The 16946-nt window shown below is 45.7% G+C and overlaps 1 protein-coding gene, 1 long non-coding RNA gene and 1 other non-coding gene across 6 annotated transcripts in view; 2 read left to right on the top strand and 1 right to left on the bottom strand.

Moving 5' to 3' along the window:
- FAM168A (family with sequence similarity 168 member A) overlaps positions 1-16946 on the bottom strand; it is a 200001-nt gene that overhangs the window by 2465 nt on the left and 180590 nt on the right. For 2 of the 3 annotated variants that reach the window (XM_047877052.1, XM_047877051.1), the window contains 5 exons: positions 16066-16092; positions 10984-11109; positions 3863-4005; positions 1962-2136; positions 497-627 (listed from right to left, as the gene is read on the bottom strand). In XM_047877052.1, the coding sequence (XP_047733008.1) occupies positions 515-627; positions 1962-2136; positions 3863-4005; positions 10984-11109; positions 16066-16092 (584 nt within the window). In that variant the 3' untranslated portion in view covers positions 497-514. The remainder of the gene's footprint in view (positions 1-496; positions 628-1961; positions 2137-3862; positions 4006-10983; positions 11110-16065; positions 16093-16946) is intronic. The other variant, XM_047877053.1, reaches the window with a different exon arrangement.
- On the top strand, positions 6149-6221 carry TRNAM-CAU (transfer RNA methionine (anticodon CAU)). Its single transcript has one exon. It is a non-coding gene; the product is annotated as a tRNA-Met (tRNA).
- The window catches only part of LOC125176122 (uncharacterized), a 36469-nt gene continuing 30091 nt past the window's right edge, over positions 10569-16946 (top strand). For both annotated transcript variants that reach the window (XR_007156135.1, XR_007156134.1), the window contains exon 1: positions 10569-11005. This is a non-coding gene — a long non-coding RNA (uncharacterized LOC125176122). The remainder of the gene's footprint in view (positions 11006-16946) is intronic.

Here is a 16946-nt window from a genome sequence, read left to right as displayed (position 1 = left end):
CCTCAGGAGCAGTCGAGGGCAGTAAGGAAGCTGGTGGGGGGGGGGGGGATGTTGGCCCAAGGTCTCCAGCCGCCCCCCTCCCCCACTATCATCACCAACATCTGATTAAGGTAAGATTGCATCTGAAGAATGAGGACCAGAGTTAAAGGAAGTCTAGAGACTGTAGGTATAGAGCACAGAATTTAGCACTAGAGGGCTGGAGTTCAAGTTCCAGCTTAATTCTTACTGGTTCAGTGCTGTTGAACTATGCATTTATCAGTAAAACAGAACTAATAATCCTCATTTCACAGAGCTGCTCTAAGGATTATGAGATAACACACGTAACGTATCTAGAACATATGGAAAGTGACAGCTATCATTAAGGGTAATATTACTGAACTCAGAGCAGGAAAGCAACTGGTAACTGTCACTGGCCCCTACCAACACCTGTGCTTTGCTAGGGGCGGTTCTGATATTTGGTCATCCTCCTACCTCTCCCAGCCCAGGCCCCACTCACTTGGATGGGCTGCAGGCTTTACCAGTGCGGGGGCACATAGCTGTACGCAGGGGTCCCTTGGGCCCTGTATGTTGGCATGGACACAGGGTGTGCCCCAATCGCGGTGTGCTGGGGTGCAGTCAGCAGGGTACCTGAGCATCCAGAGAGAAGAGTAAACCCAGTGAGGCTGTCCCAGGGTGCTGGGATGAAGAGGATGAAGCCATAGTCTTTCACACAACTGCTCCCCAACCTGGGCCCCCCAACTGCTCATGAACTTCCTGCCCCTCCCACCTTGCCAGGCTTCCTCTCGTTAGGGAAAATTTTGCTGATACGCCAAGACAGAGTCAATCACTCATCTTCAGTGGCCTCCTTCTACTCTTCTTTGTATGCTTTTTGTAATCTACTGAGTGGAAATTGTTGGTTTATATGGTTGTATTTCCCATGGGCCCTGCTGTTCCTAAAGGCAGGGCTCTGGTCTGATCTATCAGTAACTGGTCCCCAGGACCAGAACGAAGGCTGGCACCAAGCAGATATTCGATAGCTTGCTAACCTGATTTAGGGAATGAGGCCTCAACAACCCCTTACATTAGGGGGCCACATAAAATCCCAATTCTCACCCCCTGCCCACTAGACCCCTTGTACTCTCTTCCCTCAAATGATTCTTTAAAAGTTGGGTCTCTAAAAGTTATCCACAACCCTCTTGTCATCTCACGCTCTTCTTCTGAATGTCCGCCGTGCACCCAGAGACTTCCCTAAACTTACTCTCCCGGTGTCGTCTCCATCCCTATCCTCAGGGTTCCTGAAGGGCAGGGCTCTGATGCGATTTCTGGAGTAAGCCAGAAATGGAAAAGGGGTCCCTCATGCCTTACAATTAATTATTGGACAGGGGCTTAAGCTTCTGCCTGCTCAATAACATTAGCCCCGTGCACTCCCTTCTAGAACCCTGCTGCTACCAGAGTATTAGTGCCATCATCTTTCCTCTAAATGACAGCCTCCCCACCGACCTACCTGCTTCCAGCCTCTCCTATATAACTGTGCCTCCACCCTGCAGCCCGAGAACGTTTAAACCAAAACCATCTCTCCTCTGCTTGAACCCCTTTGCTAGCTCCCCGTTACCTAGAGGTATTCGAGTCTCCCCACTTTACTTTGCTGACTACTCCAGCTGCTCTTCCAAACCCATGCCCCTTTTTTCTAAGGGCCTTGGACCATTTCCATTCTGTGAACGTGTTATGCTCATGTTCTTTCCACCTGGACTGCCCTCCCTCCCCTCTTCCATCTCTCTGGTTAGCTTCTGTTCACCCTTTAAGGTCTAGCTCAGTATGTCCTCCTCGGTGAAATCTTTCTCATCCCTATGGACAAGATTCCCAGAAACCCCCAGAACAGAATTTCTCATGCTATGGGACACTCGATTCCATGACTGTGTTCTCCAGTCTGTCATGAGTTTCTGGAGAAGGGGAATGGACACTGACATAGATGCTGCCCTCACCTGCTGACATTGCCATGGTGGTGCCGGCCACCATGCCCATGGCCACACCGTTGGTCCGGGGGGCAGCAACAGGCGCTGGGTAGATGGCGGAGGGAATGCTGTTGGGCTGGACAACCGTGGTGTGGTGGATGACGTGGGGCTGGGCAGCATACACCGGCTGTGTGTAGTAGGCTCCCTGAGGGAAAAGAGGCCGAGGTCACAAAAGCTTTTGGAGATGTGGGGTAGGACATGGGGAGGAGGAAAAGGGAGGGGGAGCCTGTTCCTCCCAGACCCTATGGGATAGGGCCAGATAAGCATGGACCTAGAGATACAAGGTCTGGGCCCCAGTTGGGACTCTGTGTCTGTCTTACTACATGACTCTGGACTGTGCAGTAACGGGCTCAGCTTTTCGTTATGAATTACGAAAAATAAGGCTCCAACCCTGTCCTGCTTTGCTCCTAGGGTTGCTATGTGATCTAATAGGTAACAGCCCGAATTCTGTCATTTTAAAATGGTTGGATCTTACTGCAGTGTGCTTCTATGAGCTGCCTAAAATGTAAAGGCAGGGACCACAGTCAGTGAGTGAGGATATGGTTTGGGCTGGTGAATCCAGACCACTGTGTGCATGCACATGAGGAATTACCAGCGGGGCGATCACACTGGTGCGAGTACTGCCGTTTTACCTACTGGGGACTGTCACAAATGCAGAGCATTTCCCCAGATGTCTCTTACTATTTCTCTTTAGGCAAAGAGGTGAGGATGGAGACAGTTGTCTTAGGTGACTTCCCACTGCCTAGATCACATGGCTGCTTCCTGCTGCCACAGCCCACAGGCCTGGTGACCTTTGTGGGGAGTAGACACAGCCCCCTGGGTCACCTTACTCCAGAGCTTTCCCAATGCCTCTACTAACTAATGACAGGAGCCTCAGAATATGGGTTTATAATCCCAGAGGTCTGAAAACATAGTGCAAAGCAGCCTACCACAAACCAGAAAAACGATCTCCAGCCCACTGTTCTATCTTTTAAAAGTTTTGCATTCTATTGAACAATGTAGCTGTTCTTTAAATCAAAAAGTGTTCTCCTCACTACTTAAAAACCTCATGTAGAACTGTCACCCCAGAAAAAATGTGCCATGTGGTATGCTGGAGCCTCATATAGTCCCTGTCATAGCCATCCCCTCAGAGTACACACATTCTCTCTAGCTGAAAGAGCCCAGATGGGGACACTAAGGCACTCAGAGAAATAACTTACTGATGGTCACACAGGGAACTGGTGACAGAGCCTGAGAACTTATCTCCTCCCTGTTCAGCTCACAGACTTTATCAAGGAAGGGTAGGTGTGGAGGTTAGGGAGAGAAGCCCAAGACACATGGGGTCTCATCCTGACTCAACCAACAACTCCCTGTGTGACCTTGGACAACTCACTCTCCTCTGGGTCTCAGCTTCCCCACTTGTATAAAAAGGAATTGAGTGGGGTGCCTGGGTGGCTCAGTCAGTTAAACATCCAACTCTTGATTTCAGCTCAGGTCATAGTCTCATGGTGGTAAGACTGAGCCCTGTATTGAGCTCCACACTGGGCGTGGAGACTACTTAAAATTCTCTTTCCCTCTCCCCCTCATTCTCTCTCTCCAGAAAAAAAAAAAAAAAAAAGAAGGAATTGAGCTAGATGATTTCCAGGGGCCCCTGCTCCTTTGACATTCTGGGTGCTATTCATCTCAATGGCTTCATGCATCACCCCTGAGGGGCTGAGGTGGGGTGAGGGAGTGTGTAGACTACAGGGCTACCGTTTCTATGATATAATAGTGACAAGTGGCCAGAGCCATGAACTTGCCTTCCCTCTCTTCCTCACCCACCCCCAACCCTCCTAGGCTGGTCACTCCTTTACCTGCAGAAGTGGTGGGCCCAGGCTTCCACGTGCACCTACCTGGGCATACAGATTCTGCTGGGGGTAGGCACTTCTGATTGGATACATGGCCGTCTGATAGGGGTTGGGTGATGGGGAGTAGGGGGGTGGAGCAGTATTACTCTGGGTCGGTGGGACCTTGTACGGTGTCCCTGCAGTATATCCTGTACCAAGGCAATAAGAGAGACTTCCAGTTAGTGGACAGAACATTGTCAGAAGGTAGCAGGTCCCAGTCACGACTCCCCAGACAAGGATGGGCTGATTCCAGGCTGGAAACACAGATGAGAACAGTGAACAGGGCTCCACCCAGAGAGCCTTGGCCCCAGAGGCAGCTCCCTCAGTCCTGGTGCACAGGGCACACAAGTGATTCTGGCATCTTGTATTTTTCTGGGTCTCAGGGGTATGACATATAAAATAAGAGGCTGGAACCAGATGATCTCCTAAGGGACCCTTGCAGCTCAGACAGTTTGGGATTCTGTCTACGTGCTGTGAGACAGGCACGTACACACAGACAGGAGACCCTCCGCCCACTTGCCCTTTTATTGCACTCTGTCTTCCTGCTTTTCTGTCTCCTCACTCAGCAGCCCAGGTGTCTTCTGCTGCTGTTTCTCTTTTGTTTTCCCCCTTATTCTTTTTCTCTCCTTGTGTCTCTCTTTTTGGAATTCTCTCTCCCACATTCCCCTTCCTCCCTGAGAGGGTTAAGGTGAAAAGCCCACAGAAAACACCATTCAGAGCCAGCCTTTCCCCCCACTCCTGGGGCTTGGAGGGAACCACCTCTGCCTCAAGTCAGGGGTCATGAAAGTTCACATCAACCTGAAACCTGGGCCCCAGGGAGCTCACAATCAGCGACTCGATTAAACTGTGCTACCTTTGACTGTTCTGGAAAATAGAGTCAGATCCTATGTCCACAGGAAAAAGCTGAGACATAAATCACCCAGGAACAAGACTGTGTACTCACAGAACACAAAATGAAATGATTCTATGGAAACCAAGTGATCATCAAGTGACCCCTAACTCTCTTACTCTATACAACGGGCTCAGAAAGGGCAAGTGTTTTTACAAACTGCTCCTTCTTTCTAAGTTGAAGGGACAGTGCCAGAAGACCTTGGCTTTGGATCTCCAATGGGGTGTTGCTGATACTTCTTCCCTGGGCTTCCCATCCAGGCTCAGTCTGGTTGGTACATCACTGACCTTCTCCTGTCTCAAAGTAAGGTCTTTCACCTACAAGATGCTCACCAAGGACTGTCAGCAACGTGGTGCTGATTCTGCAAGAAGGGACTGGGGGGCAGAGCAGAGAGGGGTGCTTTATTGGAAGAAAACAGACCAAGGCTTCAGTTCAGGCTTTTTTTTTTTCCAATTTGGTGTGCCTATTATCAAGTGTCTGGGCTTTAGTTTCCTATTTTGTTAAATCAGAAGGCTAAGAATGAAGATCTCCTCCTGAACTAAAATCCCATTTTTCTAAAGATCCTAGGTCTCTTTTACCCTATCCCCAAGTAAAAGCAAGCTGCTGTAAGGTCACAAATCTGTCTCCATCCACAGCACTGGCCTGGCGTCCCCCCCCCCCCCCCCCCCCCACCTCCCGGACCCTGATGAAGTACTCAGTAGGATATGAACGCTGCTATTTGGTCACCACAAAAGGCACCACCGAAAGGCATCCTTGTCCTCTTCCCTGGAATCATGTCATTTACTTTTCCATCTGCAGATCCATAGTTTATTCCACGAGAAACTGGTTTTGTGGTCAAATACATTTGGGAAATAAGTAGCAATGAAGATGGAGTGGAAAGAATACACTCAGGAGAAGGTAGCATTGTGAAAAAAGAGAAACTAGACATGGAGGTGTGAATCAGCTGAGAGAAGTCTGGAGCAGATTCCTCCAAGTTTCTAGATTGTGGCACTAATTATGATATGTGGTCAAGGCAGGTGAAGCAGATACTGCAGGGGCAGACAGAAGTCTAAGTCTGTGATATCTACAAGGAGCCATCTGAGGGGCACTTCACCTTGGAGGCACGGTTTTTTAATCTGTAAAACAAAGGTGGGGGTTCTCAAAATGGGCATGTCCCAAGACTGTGCGATGAACTATAGCATTCTGAAGGATTTTAATCACTGTTTAAAAAAAAAAAGTGCAGTAATGTAGAATAGAGATAAATAGGTTTGTTTTTTATTCCATGACCCTGAGAAGTTTTAAAATGACAGGATGAACTATGAATCTCCAAGATAGGGATATGCAGGAGACTATTCACAAATTTAATTTACCACTGAATCTTTTATGCACGCTATTAACATTTAAAACAGGCAAACTATAGGGGCGCCTGGCTGGCTCAGTCGGAAGAGCATGTGACTCATGACCTTGGGGTCATGGGTTCAAGCCCCATGCTGGGTGTAGAGATTACTAAAAAATAAACCATAAAATTAAATAAATAAATGAATACATAAAACCTGAAAACTACAGTTTTTGTAATTGCAACTTATCTTGGTAAGCAAAGTTTTATTGTAACAGCCATGTCCATTCATTTACTTCTCAACTATGGCTGCTTTCCTGCTACAACGGTAGTTATGACAGAGACCATATGGCCTGAAAAGCCTACAGTATTTATTATTTGGACTTCTATAGGGATAGCTTGCTCAATCTGATTTAAAGGAATAAAATAAGGTTATGAGGAGTCCTGCCAGAGTGGAAAGCATCTCTTTTCTATGCAGAAGGGCAGGATACCCTTGAATCCTAAGATACCTGTCTCTGAAAGCTATACAGCACAGAGTAGCGGTTATGAGTAGTCTGGAGCCAGACTGACTGCCTGGGTCTGAACCCCAGCCCTGCTATTTAACAGCTGTAGAAAACAGCAGTCTCCTCATCTGTAAAATGGGGACAACAGTACCTATTTCATTGGGTTGCTGTGATAAATACATTAATTAATAATTGCAAAGCCCTCAGAATAGTGCCTGACACATTAAAAGCATTTCATAAAGGTGAGCTATTATTCTTTTCTCTCTCTCACTGTATAGAGAAACACTTAGTAAGCTTCCTGCCCTGGTGGTGTGCAAGCAGAGACTGGTCTGAAAGACTACAATAGAGAGGTTAAACTATGACTTCCATTGTGTGATCCAACTTGGAACACAGACTCCAGGATTCTAAGATTCTAAAACTGTATGGCTTAAAATACCATGACTTCACAATTCTTTCAAGTTAACAAGCCAACGATACTGGCAACTTTCCTTTATGTTCCCCAAGAATGTGCTCTGGAATTTCTATCCCTAGGGGAAGGCTGCTCTATTCCTCTATGCCACAAGGACAATCAACCACCTTACAAAGTATTGAGGTTATCTCTCTGAGGAAAATCAAAAAGCACCAAGAGTCTGCAGGAGAATTTGGTTTCCAAGTCTAAGAATAACTTTTTCTGAAAATGTTTCCCTTTCTTCATGTCATGAAATGAGATACACATATACTCAGAATACAAATCAGCAGCCAGAGTACCCTTGGCAGCCAAAAGATGATGCTGCAGAAGAAGGCCTTGCTCATTTGTCCAGACAGTTTGAGAAGGAAGAAGCAGAGCTAGAGATCATTAAGCCCCCAACACAGACATTTCACAGATGAGATGACGGACAGATGGCTGACACAGAGCAACTGCTCGCCAGGACTCAGGACCCAGTGCTCCTTCCTCCAACTACAATAGTTCTCAAGGTTTCCACCTGTGTTAAGAGGCTGCAGAAACTGCCTGGGCTCCCATCCTGGGCTTTATCAGTGAGTCAGGTCAATTCTTCTCTCAAGGAATACCCTCATTTGGACTAGATAGTATCAGAAGGCATTCTAGTGTTGACATTCTACGTCTCTGAGTATATCAGTGAGACTTATGAGAAAATCACTGCAGTGGACTTTCTACAACTGACTGACAGTCCTGTCCGTACCACTGAGGATTATAAAGTCCCCTGGAGCTATAGCCTCAGCTACCTTGGGTAAGGCAAAATTTAGGATTTGTTATTCTGTGCATCTAAGTAAAAGAAGCTATTGGGCTTGATGATGCAAAAGCAAACAAACAAAAACAAAAAACAAAAAAACCTCACTGATTTTCCTGAAATGAACTTAGACTCAGCTCCCTCACTGGAGGTCTGGCACTTGTGAATGGACTTCTACCTAAGTCTGAAGGTCACAGGATTAGGACTTTGGAATGCTATGCCTTCAGGACATTAGAGACTTGCATTCAACTTTTTACATTTCAAATGAATCTGGAGCTGAGAGGGGGGCAGCGACCTTCCCGAAATCGCACGGCGAATCAGTGCAGAGCTGGCTCAGAGTTCAGGGCTTCCCATGACCTGGGCAGCGGTTCCTTTCTGAGTTATAGGTCTCTGCAGTCCAATCTTGGACATCTGGCATTTTGGCTTTCATGTCATCATTTCATTAAAGGCAATACTGTGACAGAAAAAAGGGAATTAGATCACTAGAAGTCCCAGCTCTGCCTTATGAAAGAGGCTTTGTTTATGAGGCCCTATTCTTTCTCTCAGGTCCCTAACTATAATTTTAGGGTCCATCAAACAGGAAAATAAATAGAGTCTGCACATTAGTGAGATAAAAACTGTTTTAGCCCTCTCTTCAATACTTCTGCACTACCATAAATCTTTTTCAGTTGGAGAGCCCCTACCACCTTCGAAGGCATTGATCCTTACATCAAGGATGCCTTTTAGACTAATCGGTTTATTGACCATCAGATTTACATGTCTGAACAAAGCTCTATGTCTGAGTCTTGCCTTGACCCCCAAGTCTCCTTGTTGATAGCCGAACAAGAGAGTGTGGAATAAGTAGGAGGGAGACCCAATTACAAACAGCCTTAGCAAGTGTTCGTAAAATTAAACTGAATTTGTTAAAGTGCCCTGAATTTTCTGTAGCAATTAGAAGCCACAAAATCTGTGTCGGGAGGAAGCCTGGTGGGAGTGGGAGGGGCAGGCGAGCCAGCCTCTATTTAAAAATTCCACAGGTTCACACACTACTGGCTTTAAAGAAAAGGGGCACATTGTGGTCCTTTCCAGCGACTGTGACAGCCTGTGAGGACAGTGGGAGGTAGCTGCAGGACATTTCAATGGGACTTCAGGAAGATTTCAACACAGGAGAAGGTAGAGCCTTCTAATATTCAGACATTCTCACTGTAGAAAGGGTTGCCTGTGGAGGGAATGAATACCCTGGAGATATATATGTGAGCAAAGGCTGGCTGGTCAACTACGGGCAGGGTAGCTAGAAAGGTCCCTGCTGGGGTGGTAGATATGGAGTATACAGCACCCTGGTGACAGAATCAGGAGTCTAACAGCTAGACAGAACTTTCAAGAGGGCCTAGTCCAGCCCCCTCATTTTACAGCTGGAAAAACCAAGGTCCAGAGCACGGACATAAATTATCCGAGGTTGTACAGAACCAAGTCTAGAATCCAACTCTTCTGGTCTCCATCCCAGGCCTCTTTCTGCTAAACTACAGTAGGTGTGTCTATATGCACGTACAATCACGTGTGGGTTTAAGAGAAAATATGTGTATGTATAAACCCATTTACATATATGTTCGCTCAATTCTACCTGAGGTACCTGAGAAAACTCCCTACTACTGCCATCCCTCTCTTAATGAGTACAATTAATCTCATGAAAAAAGTCAATAAACTTAACCTGAAATTTAAACCTGAGTGATATCTTTTTAGTTGTGCTGCTTGCTACTTGGATGACATTGGACATATTACCTTTCTGGGCCTCAGCTTTCAAACCTAATAAAAATCCACCATAATAGGACTATAGTGTAGATTAAATGAGAGGGTGATAATGAAAGCAAATTCTCTAAAGGTGAAGAGTTAGGTTGTTTAAATGTAAGTTGATGATGACATCTAGGGGCAACAGTAACTAAGGAGAAAATAACATTGGGTATTAAAAAAAAGAAAAAAATGCAGCATATTCATTTAATCCACTTAATAGATTAATAATTTACTGAACTACAAACTATCAGGCTTTATCTGCAATATCCCTCTTAAGGGTATGTCAAGCTTCTGCTGGCACAACTTAAGAAAAAAGCACTCCCCACAACCAAAGCCAGCCATTCCTCTTTGGGACAGCTCCAACAAGGCACAAAGTCTTCCTTACATGGAGTCAAAATGCCACTCAGTAACTTCTACACACTGGTCCTCATTTTACCCACAGAGACATCTTGTATTAAAAATCAGGTGTGGGGGCACCTGGGTGGCTCAGACGGTTAGGCGTCCGACTTCAGCTCAGGTCATGATCTCGCAGTTCTTGAGTTTGAGCCCTGCATCAGGCTCTGTGCTGACAGCTCAGAGCCTGGAGCTTGCTTCAGACTGTGTGTCTCCCTCTCCCTCTGCCCCTCCCCTACTTGCACTCCGTCTGTCTCTCTCTCTCTCTCTCTCTCTCTCTCTCTCTCAAAAATAAATAAACATTAAAAAAAAGTAAACATCAGGTGTGAAGGTGAAACCATCAGTCACCCCACTGAACCTCAAGATGAACATAACCAATCTGATTGGCCAGATGGTTTCTGTCTTCCCTGAGGATTCCCTGTACATACCCTGCTCTCACAGTGTAGCTTCCACTCGGAGAATATTTCTCATGCAGGGGGCAATTCTGCCTCCCCAGGAGACACTTGGCAATGTTTAGAGATATTTTGGTTGCCATAATGAGGGTTTGCTGGCATCCGGGGGTGGGGGGGGGGGGAAGGAGGGTGGGGCAAGGCCAGGGATTCTGCTTAGCATCCTACAATGCACAAGTTAGCCCCCTACAACAAAGAATTTCTATCTGGTCCAGATGTCCATAATGGCAAGGTTGTGAAACCCTGTGCTAGCTAGAGGAGCCCTCTCTGTCCAAAGGTCCACTGGCCTTCAAATGTTCTTTCCTTTAAAATGTAGTAACAGTTCTTCCCTTATCAAACTTGTTGGCCAGGTGCATACTTCCTCCTCCCTCCCTCACTGCTTTGTGTCTCCCCAAAGCCAGGTACATGATCAAAGAGGATGACCTTCCCTGTGTGAGGAAGGTCAATTTTTTGTGTGGGTAGGAGAACCTCTTAAAATAAGTGTCTTACAAGGTCAGTTTTAAAAGTGCCCTTTCCTTTCTTTCTAAGAGACAAATCAGTCCCAACCAAGGGGAACAAGGAAAGGAGGAGACAGGCTGTATTTACTGAAAGCCGCAGAGGATGCTTGGTAAGTTCGGTTCTCGGTCCCGGTGTCCACTGGGAGGTGGAAGGTGCCTTCAGTACCACAGGAAGACGAGTTCTGTGGCCAGGCCTGTTTCATCAGCAGAGTTGCTTAAGGGAAGACACAAGAATGGCATTAGGCAGAAATAAGAAGTGGGCACCACCAATCACAGACACAAAGCAAGGGTCTTGTGCTGGATGGAAACATATAACCCAAGGGGCCCTGTTCAGACACACAGGATGGTTCAGCCTTTCTGAGATGGGCGAGTGGGTTGTGGGGAGTGCTGAAGTGAGCTTCCAAATGATTTGAAACCAAGGAAATCTGAGTTTACACTAAGAGAGCCAGGGTTTTCTATCCACTACCAAAACCTTATGAAGATGCCTATGAATACCACCTCCTACTGACATTCTGGCCTAAGGCTCTGGGATATTCCTTAGCCGCTTTCTTATGAATATGTCACAACTTGGAGCCTTTGACTGTGTACTGGGCCACATCAACCAAGTACTCATTTTTCATGTCTGAAATCTCACCTGGGGGGGTATTTAATAAGTTGTTTTCAAAGAGAGACCTCAAAAGAATTATCACGTGACATGAACCTTGCTGGACTGCCATCTCTTTTAAAGGGACTGAGCTGTGGCGGTTCAGGAGGCATAGCCTGTCCACAGGGGCTCTTCCCATTCCTTCTTCTTCTGTACACCCAGCTGGAGCTAGACAGATAAACATCTTGCACACCCTTTATACCTCCTATTGAGGTGCTGCTGTGCCCCACCTGAGATATCTTCTCATGAATTAGAGATGATCTGCTGGGCCATTAAGAAATTCTATGTCAAACTTGGGATAGGTGTAAAATAGAGATGAGGCCCAGTCTGAAATCTGCAGACACTTCTCAGGTTCACCTGAAGCTTAGCCTGAGAAATTTGAAGGATGATGTTTCATATGATCTGGAAGTGGGGAATGACTCAAAAAACTTACCTTCGTGGTATCCTGTGGGGAAGGAGAGAGGAAAGAGGGTTTCAAAGGGGGGAAATGCCTAACTTTTTAGAGATTTCTCTTGATATACTTTCTCCTAAAGGAGAAACCATTCTTGACCCAAATTTCTATTTAGAGTAGGAAGAACAATTTTAATAGTATCTTTTCCACTCAAATAACAACTTGGGTATGAGGGGTTTTAAAGAACAGTAGCAGGATGTGGGGGCTACACTGCCAATAGTTGGATATACTGGAAACATTTTAACAAGGGGCTAAGGTGCAGCACGGTGGCATGAGAAGTATGCCTGTCCACTCTGATTCTGCCAGGGCAAGGACAGCCCGCCTCCAGAGAGATCCCATAACCCCTCTGCCCATCCAGGTAACAGGTAATGCCTCTGGTTCCTTCGGCCTTGGGAGTACTGCGGCCAGAGGAAGAGGTCAAGGACCCTGCTGTTTTGCCAAACTAAGGCTAGAAGTGTATCTGTTCTAGGCTGACTCTGCGCTTGCATTAATGGCCCGCAATATATACAGCAGATGCTGAGAAATGAGAAGGAAATCATGGGCAGGAAAGTGACACTAAAAGGAGAATTCTGGCAGAAGAAATGGACACCCAGCAGAATTCCATGCAGAGTCCAAAGCCTTTGCTGGACACCAAGACATGGCTCTGCAAACAATACAGGAGGAGGGCAGTCAATTTTAAACAATTACCTTGAGTTTCTTTTCCCCGGGGTGGGAGCAGGGGGTGGGGATTAATAAAGGATCCAATTAGTGTTGAAAAATCTTATCAAGATGTCTCCAAATTTAGAATCTGCCACTCAATGTGGCTGGAAAGCCCTGGTCACTCCAAACAACTTCCTAAAAAGTGAAACATGTAATTCTGAGAAGTCAGATGTCCTCAAGACCCTACAGGGTTCCATCAGGGAGCAGAAGGCCTGAATTTAGCCACATAAAATTTGGATGTCCTGTTCCAGGCCAGTTTTTTCCCCCAAGTGGTGCACACTTCACCATAATTTTCATCATAAGCCAAAAGTCTGACATCAGTCTGAAGGACTGCATGACAATTAAAGCGAATCAAGATTAACCAAAGAGTAACTGAAGCCTACACTGCACTCAGCACTGAGGGGAGCGCCACAGTGGACAGGAACACATGTGGGTCATGGTCACCGCACACAAGGTACTTATGGGCTAGCTGGGGATGCAACACAGCCACACGCCAACCAGAGAGTGAACAAGACAGCATTATGCACAATAAAATAACATTCCAGATTAACCAGGAAAGAAGCAAGTGCGACTGTGCCTTTGATTATGTCTTATCTAACTGATCAAGTGAACTAAACTGTGTATGTCCTGAAGAAGTGGGTATTTCCTTCTGGTTTCATTAAAAAAGAAAAGAAAACAAATATTGGGATTTTCTATGTTTCTCTCTATATTTGAGTACTTTATAATTTAAAACTGGACAAATATGAAGACTACAAAAACCAACAAATATTAGCTGTCAACTTGACTTCCTCATTGGTCTGTTGTATTGTGCCATATGATCTTCCTCTTCCATGTAAAATTCTAAAGTAACCCACTCTGTTGGTGGTAGCAACTGAGAGCTCAGTTGTGGGATAGAGACAATCCAACTGAAACTTCAGAGGCACAGTAATAGAGGAGGCTGCTCTGACAGGCATGCCCGCTCTTGGGTGCCATGAAAGGTACCAACTCCTAGAAATGTTCTACACTTTCAACTAGGTGGTAGTAAAATACAAGTGTATACATATGTAAAATATTACTGAGCTGTACATTTGAGACTAGTGCACTTTATGTACTACTGTATATGTATTCTTCAATTTAAAAAGGAGAGAGAGAGAGAGAGAGAGAGAGAGAGAGAGAGAACACACCCTTGGCAGTGAAGGGCCATGGCCCAGTCACAGCATGCTGCCCACATCCAGGTGCTGGGTTGTTCACTTCCCTGGATACGGGGCCCTCACGCCCTCTGACACTTTGAACAATCTGTTAAGCACACTTACAAGGAAGAGAGGCAGCAAGGGACCATCATCCTGAATAATGCAGTAGGTCAGGAAATCTGAGTTCTAACCTGGGCTGTGCCACTTACTAGCTGGGGGACCTTGGGCAAGTCACTTAATCTTTATTTTGTTGTCTCATAACACAGCAGTAATAACTTCTCTCTGATTGCTTCATATTGTTGACGTGAGGATCAAAGTGGAGTGTCATCCAGTCTTAACAGTTTCTAATTCTGGTATCTGCTCGTCTTCCATCCCCACAGTTATAGACAGCTCTAATTTAAGTTCTCATCAGCTCGTAACTACTGCAACTGCTTCCTCATTGTTCTGTTTTTACACCTGCCAACTTCAATCTACAAACTGCAATCAAGAGACATTTCTAAGACCTAAACCTAATCACAAAATCTTAAGAACACTCCACGGTTCTCCACTGCCTACAGGCTAAGACTGAACTTCTTGTGTGGCATTCAAGGCCCCTCATGATCTAGCCCTGTGATCTCTCTAGTCTCTCACTGTTCTCACTTTCCAACCCTACACTATAGCCACACAAACTTTATCATTCCCAGAATATGCCAAGGAGTGTCACAGCACATCTCTGTATTTTTGCTCATGGTTCACTCTTCTTGGCCTGTCTTTCCCCAAATGCCACCTGGTAAAGATTTATTAAGCCATCAATCATGAGCTTGCCTCTACTATGAAGTCTTTTCTTTTCCCCACCCTTTGACCACAGCCCCTTCATATATCCCATATGGGTCGCTATCCCAGTTTCTGTGATTCTTAGAAACCCCTGTACTTGCTGGCTTGTCTGTATCCCCCACTAAATTGAGTTCCTTTAGAATAGGGACCTTGTGTCACTAGTCTTTATCTCTAAAGAGCCAGTGCAGGGTCTGGCACAAAGCATTCTGCGAAGAGAAGAGCTCCGCACATACTTTTTAGTATTTCTATTTCAGATGCTATAACTAGAGGGGTGAGAAAGCATGAGAACTTCTCTCACTTTTTATGGAATCTTCTGTCCAAGTTCATAGATCCTGAGGCAAACAAAAAATGGACTCTCCATAAATGATAAGAGAGGTCTGTGACTGGCAAAAATAATAAAATTATAAGAGGATAGACTGCTAACATTAGAGGGAGCTGAGAGAACATCTGTAACAAAACACTATCTATGGCTTGGAGACATTAGCAAATTGCCCAAGATCACTCAGCCCACAGCAGTGGCAAGGAGAAATTTTCACAGCTCATCTCCTGAAAGATGCGCCATACACAAATTCAATATTCAACATCCAAATAATTCAAGGTTAAAAGCTGAGAAAGTGTGCAGAGATTTTAATGAAAACATTGTCCTGAGCAGCCCAGGTGAGAGTAGTGAAAGTGGCAAGTCCCTCCCATGGTCCCTTACTGTCTGTGACAAAAAGGACCTAGTCCAGTTACACTGCTGGGACCCTCACAGGTGCCCAGAAGTTCCCGTGGTGCTTTGGGCCTGGAGTCCACACTGCCCACTTAGTTAGCACACTTGGCCCTCACCTCTCACCATCCAGGAAAATGCCCTGAAAATGAGCTAGAGCTCAAGATTTGGGCTAAGGGAACAGATTGTATCTAAAGTCAACCAGGTCTTTCAAACATGTCAGACTGCCAATGGAGATGGAAAATCTAATCCTGGGGCAGATTGTGTTTTGGGGTTCTTATAGGCGTGATCCAGGTACTCCTCCACAGGAGCTGCCACAAAGCCAACAGAGAGGAGCCATACAGGCTGAAGAATTTTGTTCACTTGATTGTTTGAATTCAGCAGCCAGGTTAGGGTGAAAGTTTCTGACCTAGGTCAGATGGGACCCCGGAGGTGAGGAAGGGGAAAGACGCCTTTTAGTGCCATGATCCTTCATTGCTGCCCTAGGGGACGGTTCATGTGTGTCTCCAACCCATGATTTTGCACCATCAGACATGTTCCTGCATGCTTTAGGAACTGCTGCTGAGCCACCTGGGGGAGCCCAAGCCTAAGGGATGGGATTTGGGGAGGGAAGGAGAGGGAATCTACTGTTGTTACGAGGTAACACATTCATAGGCCATAATACAGATGAGGAAAAATAGCTCTCCTACCATAAGCTGAATGCAGGAACTGAAACTCTGTTGGATAGAAATGTTAGTTGAAATTACCACTAAGAACTTGTGCAAAGTAGTATACATTGCAGTTACAAAAACAGACTGTCTCAAGATAGCAGTTTCCCCCAGGCTACATAAGAAACAGTGAATGCACAGGGCGTGAAGTGTCTCTACCCTGGAGGGAATGACAGACTTGCCATCCAGGAAAGCCCATTCATTGAAGAGAAGCACTTCCTTGATGCCACTGCATCTTCCAGGCATCTGACCCAAGTTAGTGCTCTTTGAACTGCAGAGGGACTTCACACATGACAGAGGCTTTGTGTGTGAGAGGAAGTAAAGGTTCAGGGTTCAAAATCATCACCTTTGGCCTCTGAAGAGCTCTCTGTAAAGCCCCAGAGGGCTAGGACCAATGCAGAGGTACTTCATCACTTGAAACTTCTGGGGAAGTGAGGTGCTACAGGAGGGGCTGTAGGGTCAGACAGACTGGGTTTGAATTCTGGCTCCACTGCTTTTTAGCTGTGCAACTTTGGACAAGTCATTTAACCTCTGAGCAAAACTGGAGGCAGGAAGATTCAACTCACACAAGACTGAAGTAAAAATTAACATTTGTGCCATGACTCACACAGTGCCTGGAATATGGCAGGTATTCAGGAAGCACAAATTCCTTTCCCTTGCCCTTCTCCAGGTTTGTCACATACAAAACAGGAACAATTTGTATTTGTACTTCATAAAGTCGCTATGAAATCAAGTGAGAGAGTAGGTGAAAATGGTTTATAAACACATCTCTTGTGAGGAGGTATTTCATTTCTATCTACATTAGTTATTCTGTTTATCCTTTTCTTTCATTTTCAGGTCAGATTACCAATAATGTGATACAT

Source organism: Prionailurus viverrinus, chromosome D1 (assembly GCF_022837055.1).
Source record: "Prionailurus viverrinus isolate Anna chromosome D1, UM_Priviv_1.0, whole genome shotgun sequence".
Lineage (NCBI taxonomy): Eukaryota > Metazoa > Chordata > Mammalia > Carnivora > Felidae > Prionailurus > Prionailurus viverrinus.
This window is presented reverse-complemented; position numbering and strand designations above follow the sequence as displayed.